We start from the raw sequence: 17,186 nt of genomic DNA, 5'->3' as shown, positions 1-17,186 counted from the left end.
CTCATTTAAATGACTGAATATAAAAGTATACATAAAGCAGTGTAGCCTGTTTGAGCTGAAATTTTTTTTTTTATTTGTGTGCCAGGAAGCACACCATTAATGGCCCAGCACAATTTGTTATCATGACAGGTCTATCCATCAGCAATAGGAGTGTACTGATATATCAGCTGACCAATAAATCGGTCCAGATTTTTCTAATTTTAGGAGATTTTCAAAATGTAATCATTGAGGTCTGAAAATCAGCCACTGTCCTTTGTCAATTGAGGTGGTTGAGGCTTCTGATGAGGAAGTCTCATGGAAAATATTGTTTTTAGTGAGGAAACACATTCCAGTCCCCCTAAATGAACTGAAAATAGTTCCTGAGGAGAGTGATGTCTGAGTTGTCCTCCTGGACCTGTTGCCCTGTACCCTGCTCATTGCCTTCCTACACAATTCCAGTTGACTGTCATCTCCCTTCAGTGCTACGCTCACTAAACCACCTCCAGAGTCGCCACAGAGCGACGTCATGTGACTGAATGAGATGCTTTTCTACCCGAACACAAGGCTGACTGACCAACAGCCATACTGTTTTAAGCAAATTTGTTTAGTTCCTATGCAACTAAACAAATTTACACAAAAATATCAATAATTATACAGAAATGTAAATATAGAACCCTGAACAACTTATTTAGACAATTTATGAGCAATAAAAAACAAGTTGATTTGGGGGTGATATACACGTTAAAGTTGGACAAAGTGTAATGTTTCAGACATTTTATTACAGCAAAGATGTCGTGACCCTACTCCCTACAGGGTTAACAGCCCACTCAACTTCCAGTAAGCTTCGTAGCATAGATAGCATATTACACAGAACATGGCCAAATGTTAGAATTGGGTAAAATCAGATGCAATCTTTTATAACATTAGCAAAGTCCACACCTCCAACAAGCAATGGCTTCCCAATAGCCTAGGGTCCAGGCATGAAGCAAAATATAGAACATTTTTACCAGGCTGTGACTCGATCTTGGACAAGAGGAACACAACAGATGTTTGTGGTTCTGTTAACATATTCAGGCCACCAATGGAAAGATGTAAAGAAGTCAAAGTTTTGTTAACTGATGCCTGTACCTGTTATTTTTCTGCTCTTTCCAAGGCATTAACAGAGTTAGTTTATATGCAATCTTAAGTACATCTCAATCCATTTTTGTCCCATAGGCAAAATAATATTTTGACTCGAAGTCTTAAATACAGTCTTCAGACGCTACATGATCTAATATGTATTTAGCACAGTTGAGTAGTGGCTGCTTTTCTGGGTCACAATTTCACGGGAGCAGTATGTGTGTAATCTATAAGGATGCCTTAAAGTGTATACGCGCACTTTGATGTAGTGTTGCAGACATTACCACGTCTCTGTACACGATGGCGGCTGCAGAGGGAAGACGAATGTGTGTGTGAAATCAAAAAACAGGATGGAGAGTCTTCAACATCGGTCTGTAACCATAGCAACTCCATTCAGAAGAAAAAAGCCGGAGAGGGAAAGAAAAAGATGAAAAAAAAAAAAAAAAATTGTCCCAGCAATCTTCACAAGATGCCACAAACACAGTGCCACGGTTAGGGTGTGACAGATAAAGACAGAGTTGAGGTGAGGGAACAGTTGTTGTGAAGTAGAGTCTGTGGGATTACTGCGAGGAGGCTGCCGCACAGAAGTGGCTGCTGTGACATCAAAGCGAGCATACGCTGGCTTCAATAGAGATTAGCTACGGGAGGCTAATCCATGAATTTGACATGCAAGCAACTGTGGTTATAGTTTGGATTTCTTTTTTTTTCTTTGCTCTTCTTCCTCCATCCAGAAGATTAAGGGGAAAGCTTGTGTGAGTTTGTACAAAGAGATGCGGTATGTCGAGAGAGCAACAAGCACACACATACACACTCAGTCGAAAAAATGTCGTCTCACACACACGCAGGAAACAAAATAGAGCCTAACCTCACACACTGATTACATGCTTAAATGTCTTTGTAACATTTTTATGATAATAACATGTTAGAGGTACACATGGACAAATCTTCAAACGGTGAAACATTACGCAAATATGGTGTTTGGTATATTCTCTGTATCATCTACAGTTCATTCAGTTTTAGTGAATCAGATGGAAATTACTTTAGCTCATTTTTAAAATAATATAGGGATAATATTTTTTTTTTAATGAATTTCAATTAAAGAAAACATTAAGTAAAAGAAAGACAAACGTGTGTCTGACCTCTTAAAATGGCAGGGTTGTGGTCCGATGCTGACAGAAACGGAGCTGCCTGCGTTGAGATAGCTTCCCTCAATGGTGACCCGGGTGCCGCCCGAAATGGGTCCCTGAGACGGCTGGATACGAGTGAAGTACGGAGTCTGGATGAAAGGAAAACCAGAAAACTGATGCGTGGCCGATCAGTATGAAAGTATTTCACTGCCAAAAGTAAGAAATACATTTGTTTCATTCAGGCAGATTCTCCCTTTAACAATGTTTTGTATCTCATCATAACCAAGGTTTTCAAAGTTTTGCAGTTTTTGAATTGTTTTCATTTTCATTAGTTATGACTTTAGATTGTTTTTAAGTTATATTTTAGCCTAGGGTTAGTTTTTTTTTTTTTTAAGAGCTTAGTTTCAGTTGTAATTTGAGTCTTTTCTTGGAATACATGTCTCAGACAGAACCGGATATATGAAAATTTAAGGCAAATGAATGATTTGGTTAGTTTGAGTAAGTTTTGTAAATGCTCTATACAGTTTTAGTCAGTTTCTCTCTCAAGTCATTTTTATTTTTATTCCAAGTAACAAAAATGTTTTGTTTCATTGTAGTTTTCGTTCTTTCATTGGTTTTTGTTAACGATAATAACCTTGGTTATAACAGGATACAGAACTTGTTTAAATTAATTTTATGTCATAAACACATGGAAGTCATTTTGAACCACTATAATGTGCCCTTAATACATTGCTCTGTTTTAATCAAGGATTTAAAACATTAACTCATTTTAATATGATATATGTTTTAAATCTTAAAGCTTTTTTTGAAAAAACCTAACCCTAGTACAAATAGAGGATTAAATATATGACTGAATCATTAAACCATCATAATGAGAAACTTGAAGTCCATTTCAGCTGCACTTTTATGAGCAGAGCTGAGTAGAAAGTTTTAATCCAGTTCAGAAATATTTCTGAACAAATAACATCCCAAACGCTCCATGGAATAATTTTCTTACCACAAAGGTGAATGGCCTTGGTGACAGAGCTCTGTAGTCACTGACGCAGGCTCTCACACACACCTCCACCTGAGCCTCTTGAACCCGGTAGCCAGTGGCATCGTTCAGAAGACAAACGATTCTGCAGAAGGACAAAGTTAGGCGACATTTAATAGTTGCTTCGAAAAGTCAAAGTAACAACATTCAAGCTAAAGGACTGACTGTTACACCCACAGCAGGGGTTGCAGTGCAGCAAGGACCCCATAAGATTGGATCCTAATCTGAATCTAAGCGATGCTGGAAGAATGGAAAAGAGCAATGAATGAACCAAACGTGAAAGCAGTTCCAAGGCGACAAGAATAATGCGCAGAATAACGGATGTGTGTGAGATATTTGAATTGAGATGCCCTCTATCTCAACATGCATCATTTCCCGACTAACTGCACTTCAGGGAGATTGTTTGATCTGCGTGAACTCAATTCCTCAGCCGTGTAGGGCCCTGCAGAGGAGTAAATGTCAGGACAGAAGGATGAGAAAAATAAAAAGCAAGGAGCAAAGGCAGTGAGTAACAGGAGAAACACAAACCCGTGCCACTTTTCAACACGGTTCCAGAGTAAGGCGGAAAGTGTGACGGGAAAATGTTTTACGTGTTTCTGGAGTTTAATTTGATGAGGTGACTACAGTTTGCATTTCTAAAAACAAACAAAAAAACTTGTATCTGTTAAACTCTCGACACATTACAACCACAAACTTGAGTTTATTTTGTTGCGAATTCATTTGAATGTTTAACAGAAGTACAGCATGAATTTTAACAGGAAGAAAATAAAGATGCACAGTTTTCAATAATGTTTTGAAAATAAAGATCTGAAAAGTGTGGCCTGCACTTTTACTCAGTATTCCGGGAACCAGCCTAACAATATGAATAGTCTTTATTCTAAAGCATTGATGTCAACATTACTGTTAGTGTTGTCATCCTGCTGGAAGGTCGAGGTTCCTTTTTTTTTTTTAAAGCATCCCGACAGCATGATGCTGCCACCACCATGTCTCACCATGGAGGCAGTGTCCGGTGTCAGCTTTTATCCACACATAGCATTTTGATGTACAACATGATATGAAAAATTTAGCATAATCTATTAAAAGCTTAAATATATACACATATTGAGTCCCCTGAATGCCTCGAGGCTGTTCTGAACTAATTTCTCTCAACACTGAATTGAACTGAAATGAGAAGTAATCCTTTGTCTTCATAATGCTGTTTGTGTGCAACAACAAGATCCTGAAACAAACCTTCACAGAAAACTGGATTTTCACACAGCTGAATATGAATACATTAAATTCCCTGGGTGAAAGGAGTTTGTCAAATGTTTTAGCCATTTCTTTAAAGGTATTTTGAAAAATTTGTGTCCCTTTTCTTTCAGATCTATATAAGATAGAAATAACGCACATTCCGGTCAGTGGTTTTGATGTGAAATAAGGTGAAAACATATTCAATGGTACAAATATTTTGTGAGATAGTGTATGTTCTTGTTTTACCTGTACCTGTTTTTTTTTTGTTGTTGTTTTTTTTTACAACTGTTAATACGATTTTAATGAATTGGTAGTCACAGGTTAAAACCTGTGCACATAATTATCACTGTGATCTGCTCTGGCCATTTTATGTCCACCAAGAGGTGTCAAAAACTTTTGCCATAGTGGCCAAAAGTGCTAAGAACTCGAGGATCATAAAAATCAGACTTCTTTAGCAGAAGAAAATTTAGAAATAAAGATGCAATATTTTAATCTAACGAACAAAGTTATCTTTTTGTTGAAGTCTTTTGCAACCTGCACCCGAAAAAGCTTTATGCAAAGAAAGTTATACCATTCCTTATTTTTTGGGGTTATTTTTTGCTTTTATCCAGAAAACAATCTTGTAGCTTAACAACAAGAACTGGTCATGGTTCACTCTTTCTCCCAGCTGTATTTAGCTAAGCTTAATGGATAGATGTTGTCAAAGTCTGATTTTGAGTAAAAGTCATTGAATGGTTGGGGACATACAGTATACACTATTAAATGAAAGTGAAAGCAAAAAAAGTGATCAATAATAGAAAAATACTTAACTAAATTACGTAGTTTTACACTTCATGAGGATTTTGATTATTATTTCAAACAGTCTCTAACTGCAAAAGCCAGGCAGTCCAAATCTATATCATCCTTTAACTGTAATCAGGAGACGCACAAAATCGTTTCAAGGGCTGTAAATAGCCATCGAATTACTGGATATTGTTTAACCTAATGTATTTGCTAAAAAAGTGGAGAAGAAATAGTTTTGGGTATCTTTGGATTTATCAGGACTGTGTGACAAATATAGCTGAGTATCATCAGCATAGGAGAGTAAATTTTATCATATAGACTGACGATTCCCTTTCAGTGACATCCAAGCACACTTGAGGTTCTCTGACTTGCCTCTCAGCGCTGACATACTCCTGTTCGACGGGCACGCAGGGCACCTTTCCCAAGACCACTCCCATCTGGATGTCTCGGAACTGTAGGCCCAGGTTTTCCCCCCAGATCGTCAACCTGGTGCCCCCTTGACGAGGTCCGGTTTCCGGGAACAACTAGATCAAAAGAGAAGTATGAGAGAGACACGAAAAAGAAAGAAGGAGGAGGTTATGGAAGGGATGCACCGATCCATTTTTTTCCACTTCTCATTACGATATACAGTATATACCTGAGGTTTGGTATCGGGTATTGGTATTTGGTATTAGGGGTTTAGCAGCCAATGTAAAAGAAATAACAAAGAGACTGAAAGTGACAACAACAACAGGTTGACTATCTTGGTCAAACATGTGAAAAATAAATTGGAACAAACTTTCTTTCAAATGGTTCAGAAAGAGCATTTAGGAATTCTAAAAATAATATAAAATACATAATAAAACATGACACCGCTTCGAGCAGAATGTGTAGAATTAGACTGAATAGATATGCGCTTATGCATTGGGAATATTATGCCCAATATCTAATCTAGAAATTTTGTCAATACTGCGACTGATGCACATATTAATATCGGATCAGTGCAGCTTTAGTTATGGAGGAATTGAATGCACGTTTTAAACAGTTCTTTTCCACTCAACCAAACAAAACTGGCAAAGCATCAGATACTGTAGGTACACACTGCTTTTAATGAAGAAAAATCACCTTTTTAACAGCAAAAAAACAAAAACAAGGCGGAGCAGAAAGTGCAAAATAAAATAAAAAAGGGTTCCGCAACACACAGAATCAAACTCCCGTCATCTCGGTTTGATTGAAACTTATTACGGCGCCTTGGCTTCATCGACAGGGCTGTGGTGGCGTGGCGCTCAGTTGCATTGACGGACCATAATGTGATTTATCTAGCCAGATTATGGTGCGTAACGGGGACAGGTGTGGTGTGACAAAACAAATATGTTGACTGATGAACGGCGCTTGTCATGAACACGCACAAACACACAGGTTCTGCAAGAACCTGCGTGCACAAGCCCAGCCCCTAACTAGCATTATGAGGTAATTATGTATAATCGTCCCAGTGCCCTGTTCTGCTGCCATACTTGGCTGAGCAGGCTCTGCAACGAGCAGCATGGAATCTTTTTTAGACCCTGAGAAAAACAACACACAGAGCTGGAGAACCGTGGACTGGTTTCAGTAGGAATTTGTTTCTCCAAAACAGAAACTTGTGAAGATTTGAGCAGAAATAGCCAGCTGAGATCCAAAATTAGAAAAAACGAGTCATGCAATGTTGGCTCTTCAACAAACCATCTACAGCAGCTGGAGGTTAATTGCCTTGTTTAGAAGCAAAAAGCAAGTTCTTTACAGAGGGAGTGAAATTATTTAATCAGTTTTCAACCTAAGGTAAAATTTAAAGTATATATATATATATATATATATATATATATATATATATACACTGCCTGGCCAAAAAAAAAAGTCGCCACCAAAAAATGGTCACACTCTCTAATATTTTGTTGAACCGCCTTAAGCTTTGATTACAGCCCGCATTCGCTGTGGCATTGTTTCAATAAGCTTCTGCAGTGTCACAAGATTTATTTCCATCCAGTGTTGCATTAATCTTTCACCAAGATCTTGTATTGATGATGGGAGAGTCTGACCACTGCGCAAAGCCTTCTCCAGCACATCCCAAAGATTCTCAGTGGGGTTAAGGTCTGGACTCTGTGGTGGCCAATCCATGTGTGAAAAAAATGTCTCATGCTCCCTGAACCACTCTTTCACAATGTGAGCCCGATGAATCCTGCCATTGTCATCTTGGAATATGCCCGTTCCATTTGGGAAGACAAAATCCATTGATGGAATAACCTGGTCATTCAGTATATTCAGGTAGTCAGCTGACCTCATTCTTTGGGCACACAATGTTGCTGAACCTAGACCTGACCAACTGCAGCAACCCCAGATCATAGCACTGCCCCCACAGGCTTGTACAGTAGGCACTAGGCATGATGCACCCATCATGCCTCTCTCTTCATCACTTCACCTGCCTCTCTTCTTACCCTGATGCGCCCATCACTCTGGAACAGGGTAAATCTGGACTCATCAGACCACATGACCCTCTTCCATTCCTCCAGAGTCCAATCTTTATGCTCCCTAGCAAACTGAAGCCTTTTTTGCTGGTTAGCCTTACTGATTAGAGGTTTTCTTACGGCTACACAGCTGTTCAATCCCAACCCCTTGAGTTCCCATCGCATTGTGCGTGTGGAAATGCTTTTGCGTTCACAATTAAACATACTCCTGAGTTCTGCTGTTGTTTTTCTTCGATTTGATTTGACCAAACGTTTAAGTAATCGCCAATCACGATCATTCAGGATTTTTTTCCGACCACATTTCTTCCTGGAAGACGATGGTTCCCCACCATCCTTCCAGTTTTTAATGATGCATTGGACAGTTCTTAACCCAATTCTAGTAGTTTCTGCAATCTCCTTAGATGTTTTCTCTGCTTGATGCATGCCAATGATTTGACCCTTCTTAAACAGACTAACGTCTTTTCCACGACCACAGGATGTGTCTTTTGCCATGGTTGTTTAAGAAATGAGGAGTTACTCATTGCATCAGCTGGGGTTAAATACCTTGCTGCCAGCTGAAAGATAATCGCCTATGCAGTACTTATCCAATAGGAGGCTTGTTCCTATTTGCTTAGTTAAATCCAGGTGGCGACTTTTTTTTTGGCCAGGCAGTGTATATGTATATCTATCTATAGATATATATCTATAGATAGATAGATAGATAGATAGATAGATAGATAGAATCCAGAAGTACAGAGTAGAATTAGGGCCACTAAAGAAAATTAAAATATCTTTTTTCAACAGAAAAATTTCAAATAAAAAAATCATAATTCTGACATTTTTCTTTGAATTATGATTTTTGATCTCAACAAATTAAAGTCAGAATTTTGTATTTAAAGTCAATTGTAGAAACAATGTCTGAATTCTGAAAGAAAAGTTAAAAAAAATTAAAAATTTTGTACAACAGTATGACTAAAATAAAGGTAAAATTTATGTTTATTACAAAACACCCTATTGGCATCTATTGGCAGAAGATGTAAAACAATAAATAAATAAAAATCATACAGTAGAATAACCTTAAAGTAAAAATGTTGGAAAAATGCCTTTTATTTAAAGAAAACCTTTGTTTTAACGTGAAAATGAATACCATGTTCAAATCCTGGAACGTAATGAGAGAAGGATTTTTATCTGTTTTTTTTCAGTCTTTTCAACATATTATATATTTATATATATATATATATATATATATATATACACTGCTCAAAAAAATAAAGGGAACACTTAAACAGGTGTTTAACACTTAAAGCGTGTTCCCTTTATTTTTTTGAGCAGTATATATATGTGTGTGTATTTATGTATGTAGATGGAAATCAATATAAATGTATGTTTATATATAGTACAGACCAACTGAATTCAATGAGAAGGTGTGTCCAAACTTTTGGTCTGTACTGTATATATAAAATGTCTGTCTGTTCTGGCTATTGGCTTTCTGGGTGATGTAAACGAGAGAATAATCTCATGTTTCAACAAACGTCTAGTTTATAGCATTAGTTCCCTTTCAAATCAGGCTATAATCACACAAAAAAGAAGAGAAACACCACATATGGATACACAGGCCTTTAAAAATGAATATGAACAGCCCGTTATTGAGTGAATTTTATAAGAGCTGAAAAACCTCACTGTAAAAGCATCTCTCTTGAGAAGAGAAGAAAAGAAAACATTACCTTTGGCAGCATGCAGGAGCCAATAGAGGTAGAGAATGGACAGATAAAGTGTGTATGTTAAATATGCCTAGCAATAACTGAATGATGATGATGATGATGATCAGGGTACAAAAAATTGATTCTTTCCATGAAAAACAAACAAAAAACCACAGAGAATGGAGGGAACTAAGCGAACATACCAAGGTTCAGGCAAGGGGAATCGTGGTGGAAAATTCTGCCCCAGTATTTGGAAGCTGACTCACTTTGGAACCTCAGGCGCCAGCAGAGCCTCAGCACTCCGGTTCCACAAACACAATAGCTGGTAAACACTGACCAGAGCGAGTAGCCATCAAGCTCCAGGGTACAAATATGGACAACAGATGTCGGGGTGTGGAAATGGGGGCTCCAGAAGGGTTTGTAAGGGAGACACTGTGACACCACAAAACACAACATCAGCTAGCCACCGAGCCCTGGGACACATAAACACTGGCAGTGCCTCAGACAGGCAGGCAACACAGGAAGAGAAATAGCTACCACACTTTTAAAGGGATTTCCACCATTATCTGAGAGTGGACCACAGAGAGGAGGAACACGAGTGTTTGGAAGATACAGAAGCTATAGTAGATTCCATATTTACTCTATCTACTGTACTGTAGGTCATCCAAATCTGGGTTTGTCTCCCTTCACAATCACATTCATAAGAGAGAGAGAACTGCACAGAGAGCAGCTGAAACACTGGCCATTAACATGTATGACATTCAAACCAACTTTTCTGCAAAACAAATCTTTAAGTTTTGTTGTACCACAATTATAATCTAACTTCATTGAGTCAAATTAAAAAAGAGAACAGCTAGGTTAGCATTAGCCTTTGCATGGTTGTAATAACAAGAAGAGTGTTGCAAACTGGACTGAAGGTTTTTCTACAGTCCAATTTTTTCTTTTCAGTTCAACAAGATAAAGGAGACTTATGGTGGTTGCTGTGAACTCTTAGTCTTATCTCATTAAAGTAGTTTGACCAAAACTTTACTTAAACAACATAGGTTAACTGAGTAATCATATCAAATTTAGCCTGGACTGACATTATCCATAATTTAGTCCAGTAAATAGGTAACTTATTATACACTATGTTTATCCAAATTAGACAGTGAAAACTTGTGATGTTGAAGTTATGAAGAAGAGTGCTACAGAGGGAATCACCCACAGACATGTGATGGTCAGTAAAGTTTTTCTCATTTCGACTTCTTTTTGTGTTCTTCTATAAATCCATACTGAAAGTCATAACAGGGACAAAGACATGGAGGAAAATAATCCACAAACAAAAAGAAAGAAAAAAAGACTTCAATAAACCTGAGTTCCAGGAGTGTTGCACAAAAACACACATGAAAGACAGTTAAAATAAAAAAATAAAAAATAGAATCAAACCCAAACAAAGTTTTTCATGAGGCTGCCTCCAGAGGAGCAGTTTGATGTAACCGCGTGTAATCTGTGCCAAGGGCAGGCACAAGGTCCCAACTAATATGAGTGTTATAATAGCAGCACATTAAAATAGAGCAGCTTTCATTCTGGGTTCAGGACACGTAGGGCTTTTGTGACCACAGGGACTTCAACAAAGGGAGCTGATGCAACGTCCTTTCAAGATTCCCAAGCCTTGGATCTCCACAGGTGACATTACAATCTTCATGAGCCGACAAGACAAAGATGTGGTGCTCAGAAACAGACGGGAAGGTTTTCTTTGCAGTGGATTTTAGATTTTCAGAAGTGGAGCCATTGTGGACTGAATTGTGTATTTTACCAGTAGCTGGTTGATGGCTTTTGAGAGATCTTCCAAATGGTCAATGACGGTAAGCGCACAGCCAAAGTGGCTACGACAATGAAGTCAATGTTTTGTGGCATGGACATTCCAAAACCCTCTAGGATTTGTGGAAAGATCGCAGAGGGCATCAGGGAGTGAGAGAGGAGACCTACAAACCCAACTCAGAATGGGCCAGAACTCCAGCAAACTATTGTGAGAAACTTTAAGAAGGAAACCCAAAATGCTTGACCCAAGTTGTACAGATCAAAGGCAATGCTAACAACTACTGAAGTACTGAGGACATGTATGTAAACTTCTGATTTTGAAGACATTCTTAAATAAATCTCAGACTTATTCTCACACTTATTATTGGTGCATTTAGCAGATAGAAATAATTTTGGTAATTCTAACTGAGCCAAAACAAGAGAAGACAGTGAAAAAAATGTGCATGTCTTTTTTTTTTATCATTGTATGAAAACTTCTGGTTTCAACTCTTTTCAATGAGGGACCGAAGTGGCAACATTTGTTACACTTTCAGTTGGTGTGGTTCACTTCACACTGCATTGGGTCAAACCAACCAAACCTGAGCATGAAGACCTCTGAAGAAGATGCAGAGCTCAACTTCCTCCTTCATGAGATGTTAACAGAAATGAAGTGACATCAGATTTTAGCTGTTGTAGAATTTTTCTTTTGTCTTTGGCTAAAGATAATGAGCCATTTCACCCATTAGAGCTGCATTTGCACATTTGTTCAGGTTGTATTTACCCATAATGCCCTGCGCTATAGTCTGCTTCCTGTCCAGGTCTGCTTGGTGTTCACATATACATTCAAACCATATCAGAGTTCACCCCAACCAAACCAAAACCAAGGTTTGTAGGTGGAGCAGAGCTTCTTTTTTTTATACCAGAACACAGTTATATTTACATTTCCCAAATTAACTGGACTTTCTAGGCAAATGAACTAGAGTTTCATTAAAGCAGACCAAAAAGAAGCACTAGATTCAGGGTGACGTGAATGCCTACCTAGATCCACTACTATGTTTATCTGTGAGAATGGTGAGCAATGTGATGTTTTTGCCACAAGTTATTTTGTATGTAGACCCAGTTCTGTTTTGGTCTCCTCTGATCCAGGCACCTTCTTCCACATGTCTAAGTGAACCAGAGTTCGCTTTTTTGGTCTGAATCAGAGTTCACATTGATACATCCCCAAACGAACCGGACATTCTAGGCAAGAAGAAGAGTTTGATTCAAGAAGAATAAACAGGACTGGTGTGAATGCACCCCAGGTGTTCATCAGGAAACACCGCCGGTGGCGGCAGTGTTTTGCAAATATTGCAAATAATACGCATCACACAGCACTGAATTAGCACATGATATGAATGAATGACATTTTAGAAAGACTACTTAAATTGATATTGTGCTGAAAATGAGTCACTCATACTACTGTTAATAATTCACACCTAGACATGAAACAACCCCCACCATCCTCTTGAATGCTCATATACATAAGGAGACTTGACAAATTACAGTGAGTGGCTTCATCTTCCTCGAATGCAGCCATGAGAAGCATATGCAAATACCCACACTTCCTCACCTTGGTGATCTTGGGGTGAGTGCAACGGCTGTTTCCAGATGTGGCATGCATCCACCCTCCACCTTCGGCCAGCTGCAGCGGCATGTTGGAGTTCCCTCCGCCCGTACACTCCTGCCGCAGGGAGCACTTCTTATCTTGGACACACCAACCGCATTCAAACCTGGGGTCAGCCTTCAGGCACATCCCACAGCTGTCCCGTAACGCCCTACACTTGTACAAGTGGGCTGCATGAGAGAGAGACAGAAAAAAACGACTGAAATGTAGCATCTGTACAGAATGAAAGCTTTAAAACAGGAGACGTCACAGGAGTTAGTTTGAAGCAGGTTTATAGAAGTTTAGGGAATTTTCTGAGCTTCCGTTGTTATACCAACCAGTCTGTGCTACATTTGGCTAATATAGCCTAGCTCTGATATACCTTTACATTAATGAGAGAATTCATTTGCACAGGTTATCTGCCGTTTCAAGACAGACTGCCTCTCAAAAATAGCAAATTGTCTCAATGTGCACTAAACTTTGATGATAAATGGCACACACTATATTTATATAGAACAATTTAAAGGGCCAATGAAGCCTTTTTAGGTCTATTTTCAAGAAGATGAAATTATGTTTTGAACATTTTGATAAACTCAAACTATTAATTTGAAATTAAGTTGCAAAAAAGTGTAAACATATGTTTAGTTGATTATTACCACTCTGAGGCTAAAACAAGAAGTAAGTTCTGTTTCTGCTGATAAAAAAATTACGTTAAAAAAGAAGAGTCACCTGGAGGAATACCAGTGAAATTAATTCAACAGGTAATGTCTGCTAATGCCAATGGGATTGATGATTAGTTACATTCAAAAAAGTGAAATTAAATTAGAAACTGCGCCAACACGGCAGACTGGAGAAAAGTCATTAAAAGTACAAAATGAATGAATAAACAGATAATAAATAAAATAAACCTCCAGCACCTTAGGAGTGGGAGATGAAAGGAAGCCGGGAAGAGGAGGACAAATTTTAGCTCCACTTGTTAACAAAACAGCAACCAGGATTGTTATGAATTCAAATGTGATGCGACTCCCTCCGAGGCCCAGAGAATCAGAGGAGATGGAGCCAGAAAAAGTAAGAAGAAAAACCAGACAGAGAGACCTCAGATGAGGAGTGAGTAGTCAGCAGGGCAAAGCGTGGAGAGAGACACATGCAAACAAGCAGCAAAAACTACCAGTGGATGCTTAGGATTTCTGATTTATGTATAATCTGCTAATTGGAATCATAATTATCTCAGTTAACGCAACATTGCCAGCACCTGCAGGCAGAGTTTTTTTCCTTCAGCATCACAGCATATAAAAAGATCTGAGGTTAAGATGAAAAAAAAACAAAAAACGAATCTCCATCCTCCTCATTCAGCAGACGTACGGCGGTCGGACTTCAAAGCGGGCTTCTCCCGTATCCATCTGCCTGCCTCGGCCCTCAGCTTGGCCCTAATCTGATTAGCTACGGCTCGGCTTAAAAGTAGTGCGACACTAATTAATCTGGACCAAATGAATGATTTAATTTACATTAACATCTCCACTTTACACCGGGGCAAAGCCGGGCAGGCTCTGAGCGGCTCTGCCCCGAAACGGATAACGCAGCTCTGATTCAGGAGGAAAAAAGAGACGAGGATGGAGTGAGGAGGGATTAACAGAGGATGGAGAGAGAAGGAGGAGAACAGAGGAAAGGCTCTTTATGAGATTTGTATGAGTGAGTACAATTTCATAAAGCATATTTTCAAAGATTATTAAACTTTTAACATTAATTACTGCATTGAATTTCAATCATCACTATGGGGAAAATGTGAAGGTTTAGAAAGAGAAATAATCTCCTCTAATCTCCTGTTTAACTCCTCAGAACTCACCGGTGTGAACCCATATCATTGCAAAATATCAGTTGTGTGTTGTAGCAAAGCCGTGGGATTATGTTAGGAAGAATCATAACGGAGGAAATATGTAAAAGATAAAAAGAAGGTGCAATAACCTGGTTGCATAAGTGTGTAGACCTTTAGATAAATACTTTGTTTTATGCAACTGCAAAGATCAAAAGGAAGACAGAAGTCCTTTCCTTCCAAAGAAGACATTCAACCTCTGCTATAATCTTCTAAAAGCCAGTAGAAAAATGTGTTATGGTCTGAGGACACAACCATAACACATTTGAAAGTGGGCCACAATTTCAAATGTTGTGCTTAGACAACTGCACATAACTCAAAGGACACCCTGTCCACAGAAAAATGATGGTGGTAGGAGCTTCATGATCAGGGCTCACCCAGAAGTTTAGTTATCTGCTAGAAGGTTTAACTTAAGTGAGGGATAGCAAATAGTGAACCCAAACATCCATTAAAAACAACAATAGAAATGCTTCATCATAAGAGAAGAGAGAATCAGAATGAAATGCGACAGAAGATCTGTGGAGTCATCTTAAGACGATTTTGGAAAAGGGATGTTCCTACCAAAGAAAAAGAGTGAATATTTAAAGGGGAAAATTCTATTCCATCCTCTGTGAACTCCAGTTTTCCTGGAGCTAAAAAGTGACCAAAAAAAAAGTCATCAAATAGTTGAGGTAAGACTGGAGAAGTTGTTCAGTCACTTACAGGTCTGCTGACGCCATTGTTGGTATGAACCACAATGGAAAGTCAAATAAACATAAACACCTGTCTGTCTCTTTCCCTATCAGGATACCTAGCTGACTTTCTAGCTAGCTGTCTATATATCTGTGTCTGTCTATTTGTCTGTCAATGTAGCTGTCTGTCTGCCTAGTTGTCTTTATAGCTATCTAGTTAGCTATTTGTCTAGCTACATTGTTATCTTTCTGTCTGTCAGTCTATCTGGCTATCTAGCTAGCTGTCAAGCTAACTAGATGTGGATCGATCTATCAAGCTAACTGCATGTCTATTAATGAATCTGTGTTTGTCTGTGTGTGTTACCTTAATAACAGGCAGCACTGGTGCTGTTTTATTTTCATCATAACTGTCTGTTTTTCCCTGCTGGGTGATTTCCCACAGACTCAAATGACTCCTTTCTTGGTATTGCTGAAAAAAAAGTGTAGTAGGTTTCTTTTAGCCAGCTGATTGGTGGTGTTTACTCTATGCTCCCTGCAGAAGAAGGAAAGTGCTTCCTCACACATTTTCCTTGGGAGCCTCATAAAGCATTTGTGCAGGTTAACAAAATTTAAAAAGTTTTAAACTTTGGAATTGCTAAATACTAAATATTAGTTCATACCTAGGTCCACCTAAAACAGTTGCTTTTATTTCAACACAATAACAGTCTGCATGAATCTAATCACATTACATATTTAGAGGGTTTTCAGACATTTTTATGTTAGAAATCCTTACTTTTCCTAATTCCACCTTTCTGACATCCTAGTCATATATTTATTTAAGTGTCTAAAATGCAAAACTTGTATTTAAGTATGAATTTATGGCAGATATTTGTATTGGTGTTAGGTTGTCCATCCACAGCTTGGTTTGAAGAAAGGAAGAGGGTAGTGGGAGGTAGAAAAAGGGGGAATGGACTGACACAAAGAAGGATAGAAAAAAGGAATGAAACAAGAAAGGAAGAAAATGACAATGAAGAAATTGGTCACAAAAGAAAGGAATAAAATAAACTATAAAAATTTGTAAAGGAAAAAATGGAGATCAAGAAAAAGGAAGAACAGAAGAAAGACATAAAGGAAGGAAAGGAAGAAAAAATACAAGGATGAGAAGAAAATTCTACACAAAGTAGAAAAGAAAGGAGGGAAGGATATAAGAATTAAATGGGCGTACAAAGAAAGAAAGAAAGAAAGAAAAAAACACAAGTGGAAGATAAAGGCAAAGACATGAAGAAGTTATAGGAAGTAAGGACACAATCTTGGTTGACTAATGTTCTTTTTCTGAAATACTGTTAGTTTTACAGCAGATGTAACAGAACAAACAAATTCCTAAAGTAGTTTTTTCCCTTTTTGTCTACACTTTCTGAGATCATTAGGATATATTTTTTTTCTTTTTTAGCAAATGTCTGACAGTCTTTGTGTTGTTTTTGAAAAGCAGTGGTTTTATTCCTGGTACTCTCCTATGGGTGCACTGTTTGCCGACTCACTTTCTAATTGTGAATGATGAACTCTGACCCTAATTAAGGTAAGTTGGGTTAGATCAACATTGCTTGGGGCATTCATGTGCTGCTGGTTGAGGATATTTTTAGCCTACTTCATGTTGTCAAGCAGGTTCCACATCATGATTCTACAGGTCTGGGGTTGGACAGGGGAACTGAACCAATGGTTAAATACAATGACTAGCTTTGGATAGCCTCAATAAATGAAAACACCATTTGAAAGCGTCCTTTTTGTACTTAGACATGACAATAAATCATAACAACACTG

The 17,186-nt window shown here is 38.3% G+C and overlaps 1 protein-coding gene across 2 annotated transcripts in view; it reads right to left on the bottom strand.

The window, feature by feature from the left end:
- The window catches only part of LOC114144895 (plexin-A1-like), a 286,607-nt gene that overhangs the window by 59,388 nt on the left and 210,033 nt on the right, over positions 1 to 17,186 (bottom strand). For both annotated transcript variants that reach the window (XM_028018126.1, XM_028018134.1), the window contains exons 12-15: positions 12,816 to 13,039; positions 5,644 to 5,795; positions 3,223 to 3,343; positions 2,238 to 2,374 (exon numbers count right to left, since the gene is read on the bottom strand). In XM_028018126.1, coding sequence (XP_027873927.1) covers positions 2,238 to 2,374; positions 3,223 to 3,343; positions 5,644 to 5,795; positions 12,816 to 13,039 — 634 coding nt within the window. The remainder of the gene's footprint in view (positions 1 to 2,237; positions 2,375 to 3,222; positions 3,344 to 5,643; positions 5,796 to 12,815; positions 13,040 to 17,186) is intronic.

The sequence above is a fragment of the Xiphophorus couchianus genome, chromosome 1 (assembly GCF_001444195.1).
Source record: "Xiphophorus couchianus chromosome 1, X_couchianus-1.0, whole genome shotgun sequence".
In the NCBI taxonomy this organism is placed as follows: domain Eukaryota; kingdom Metazoa; phylum Chordata; class Actinopteri; order Cyprinodontiformes; family Poeciliidae; genus Xiphophorus; species Xiphophorus couchianus.
This window is presented reverse-complemented; position numbering and strand designations above follow the sequence as displayed.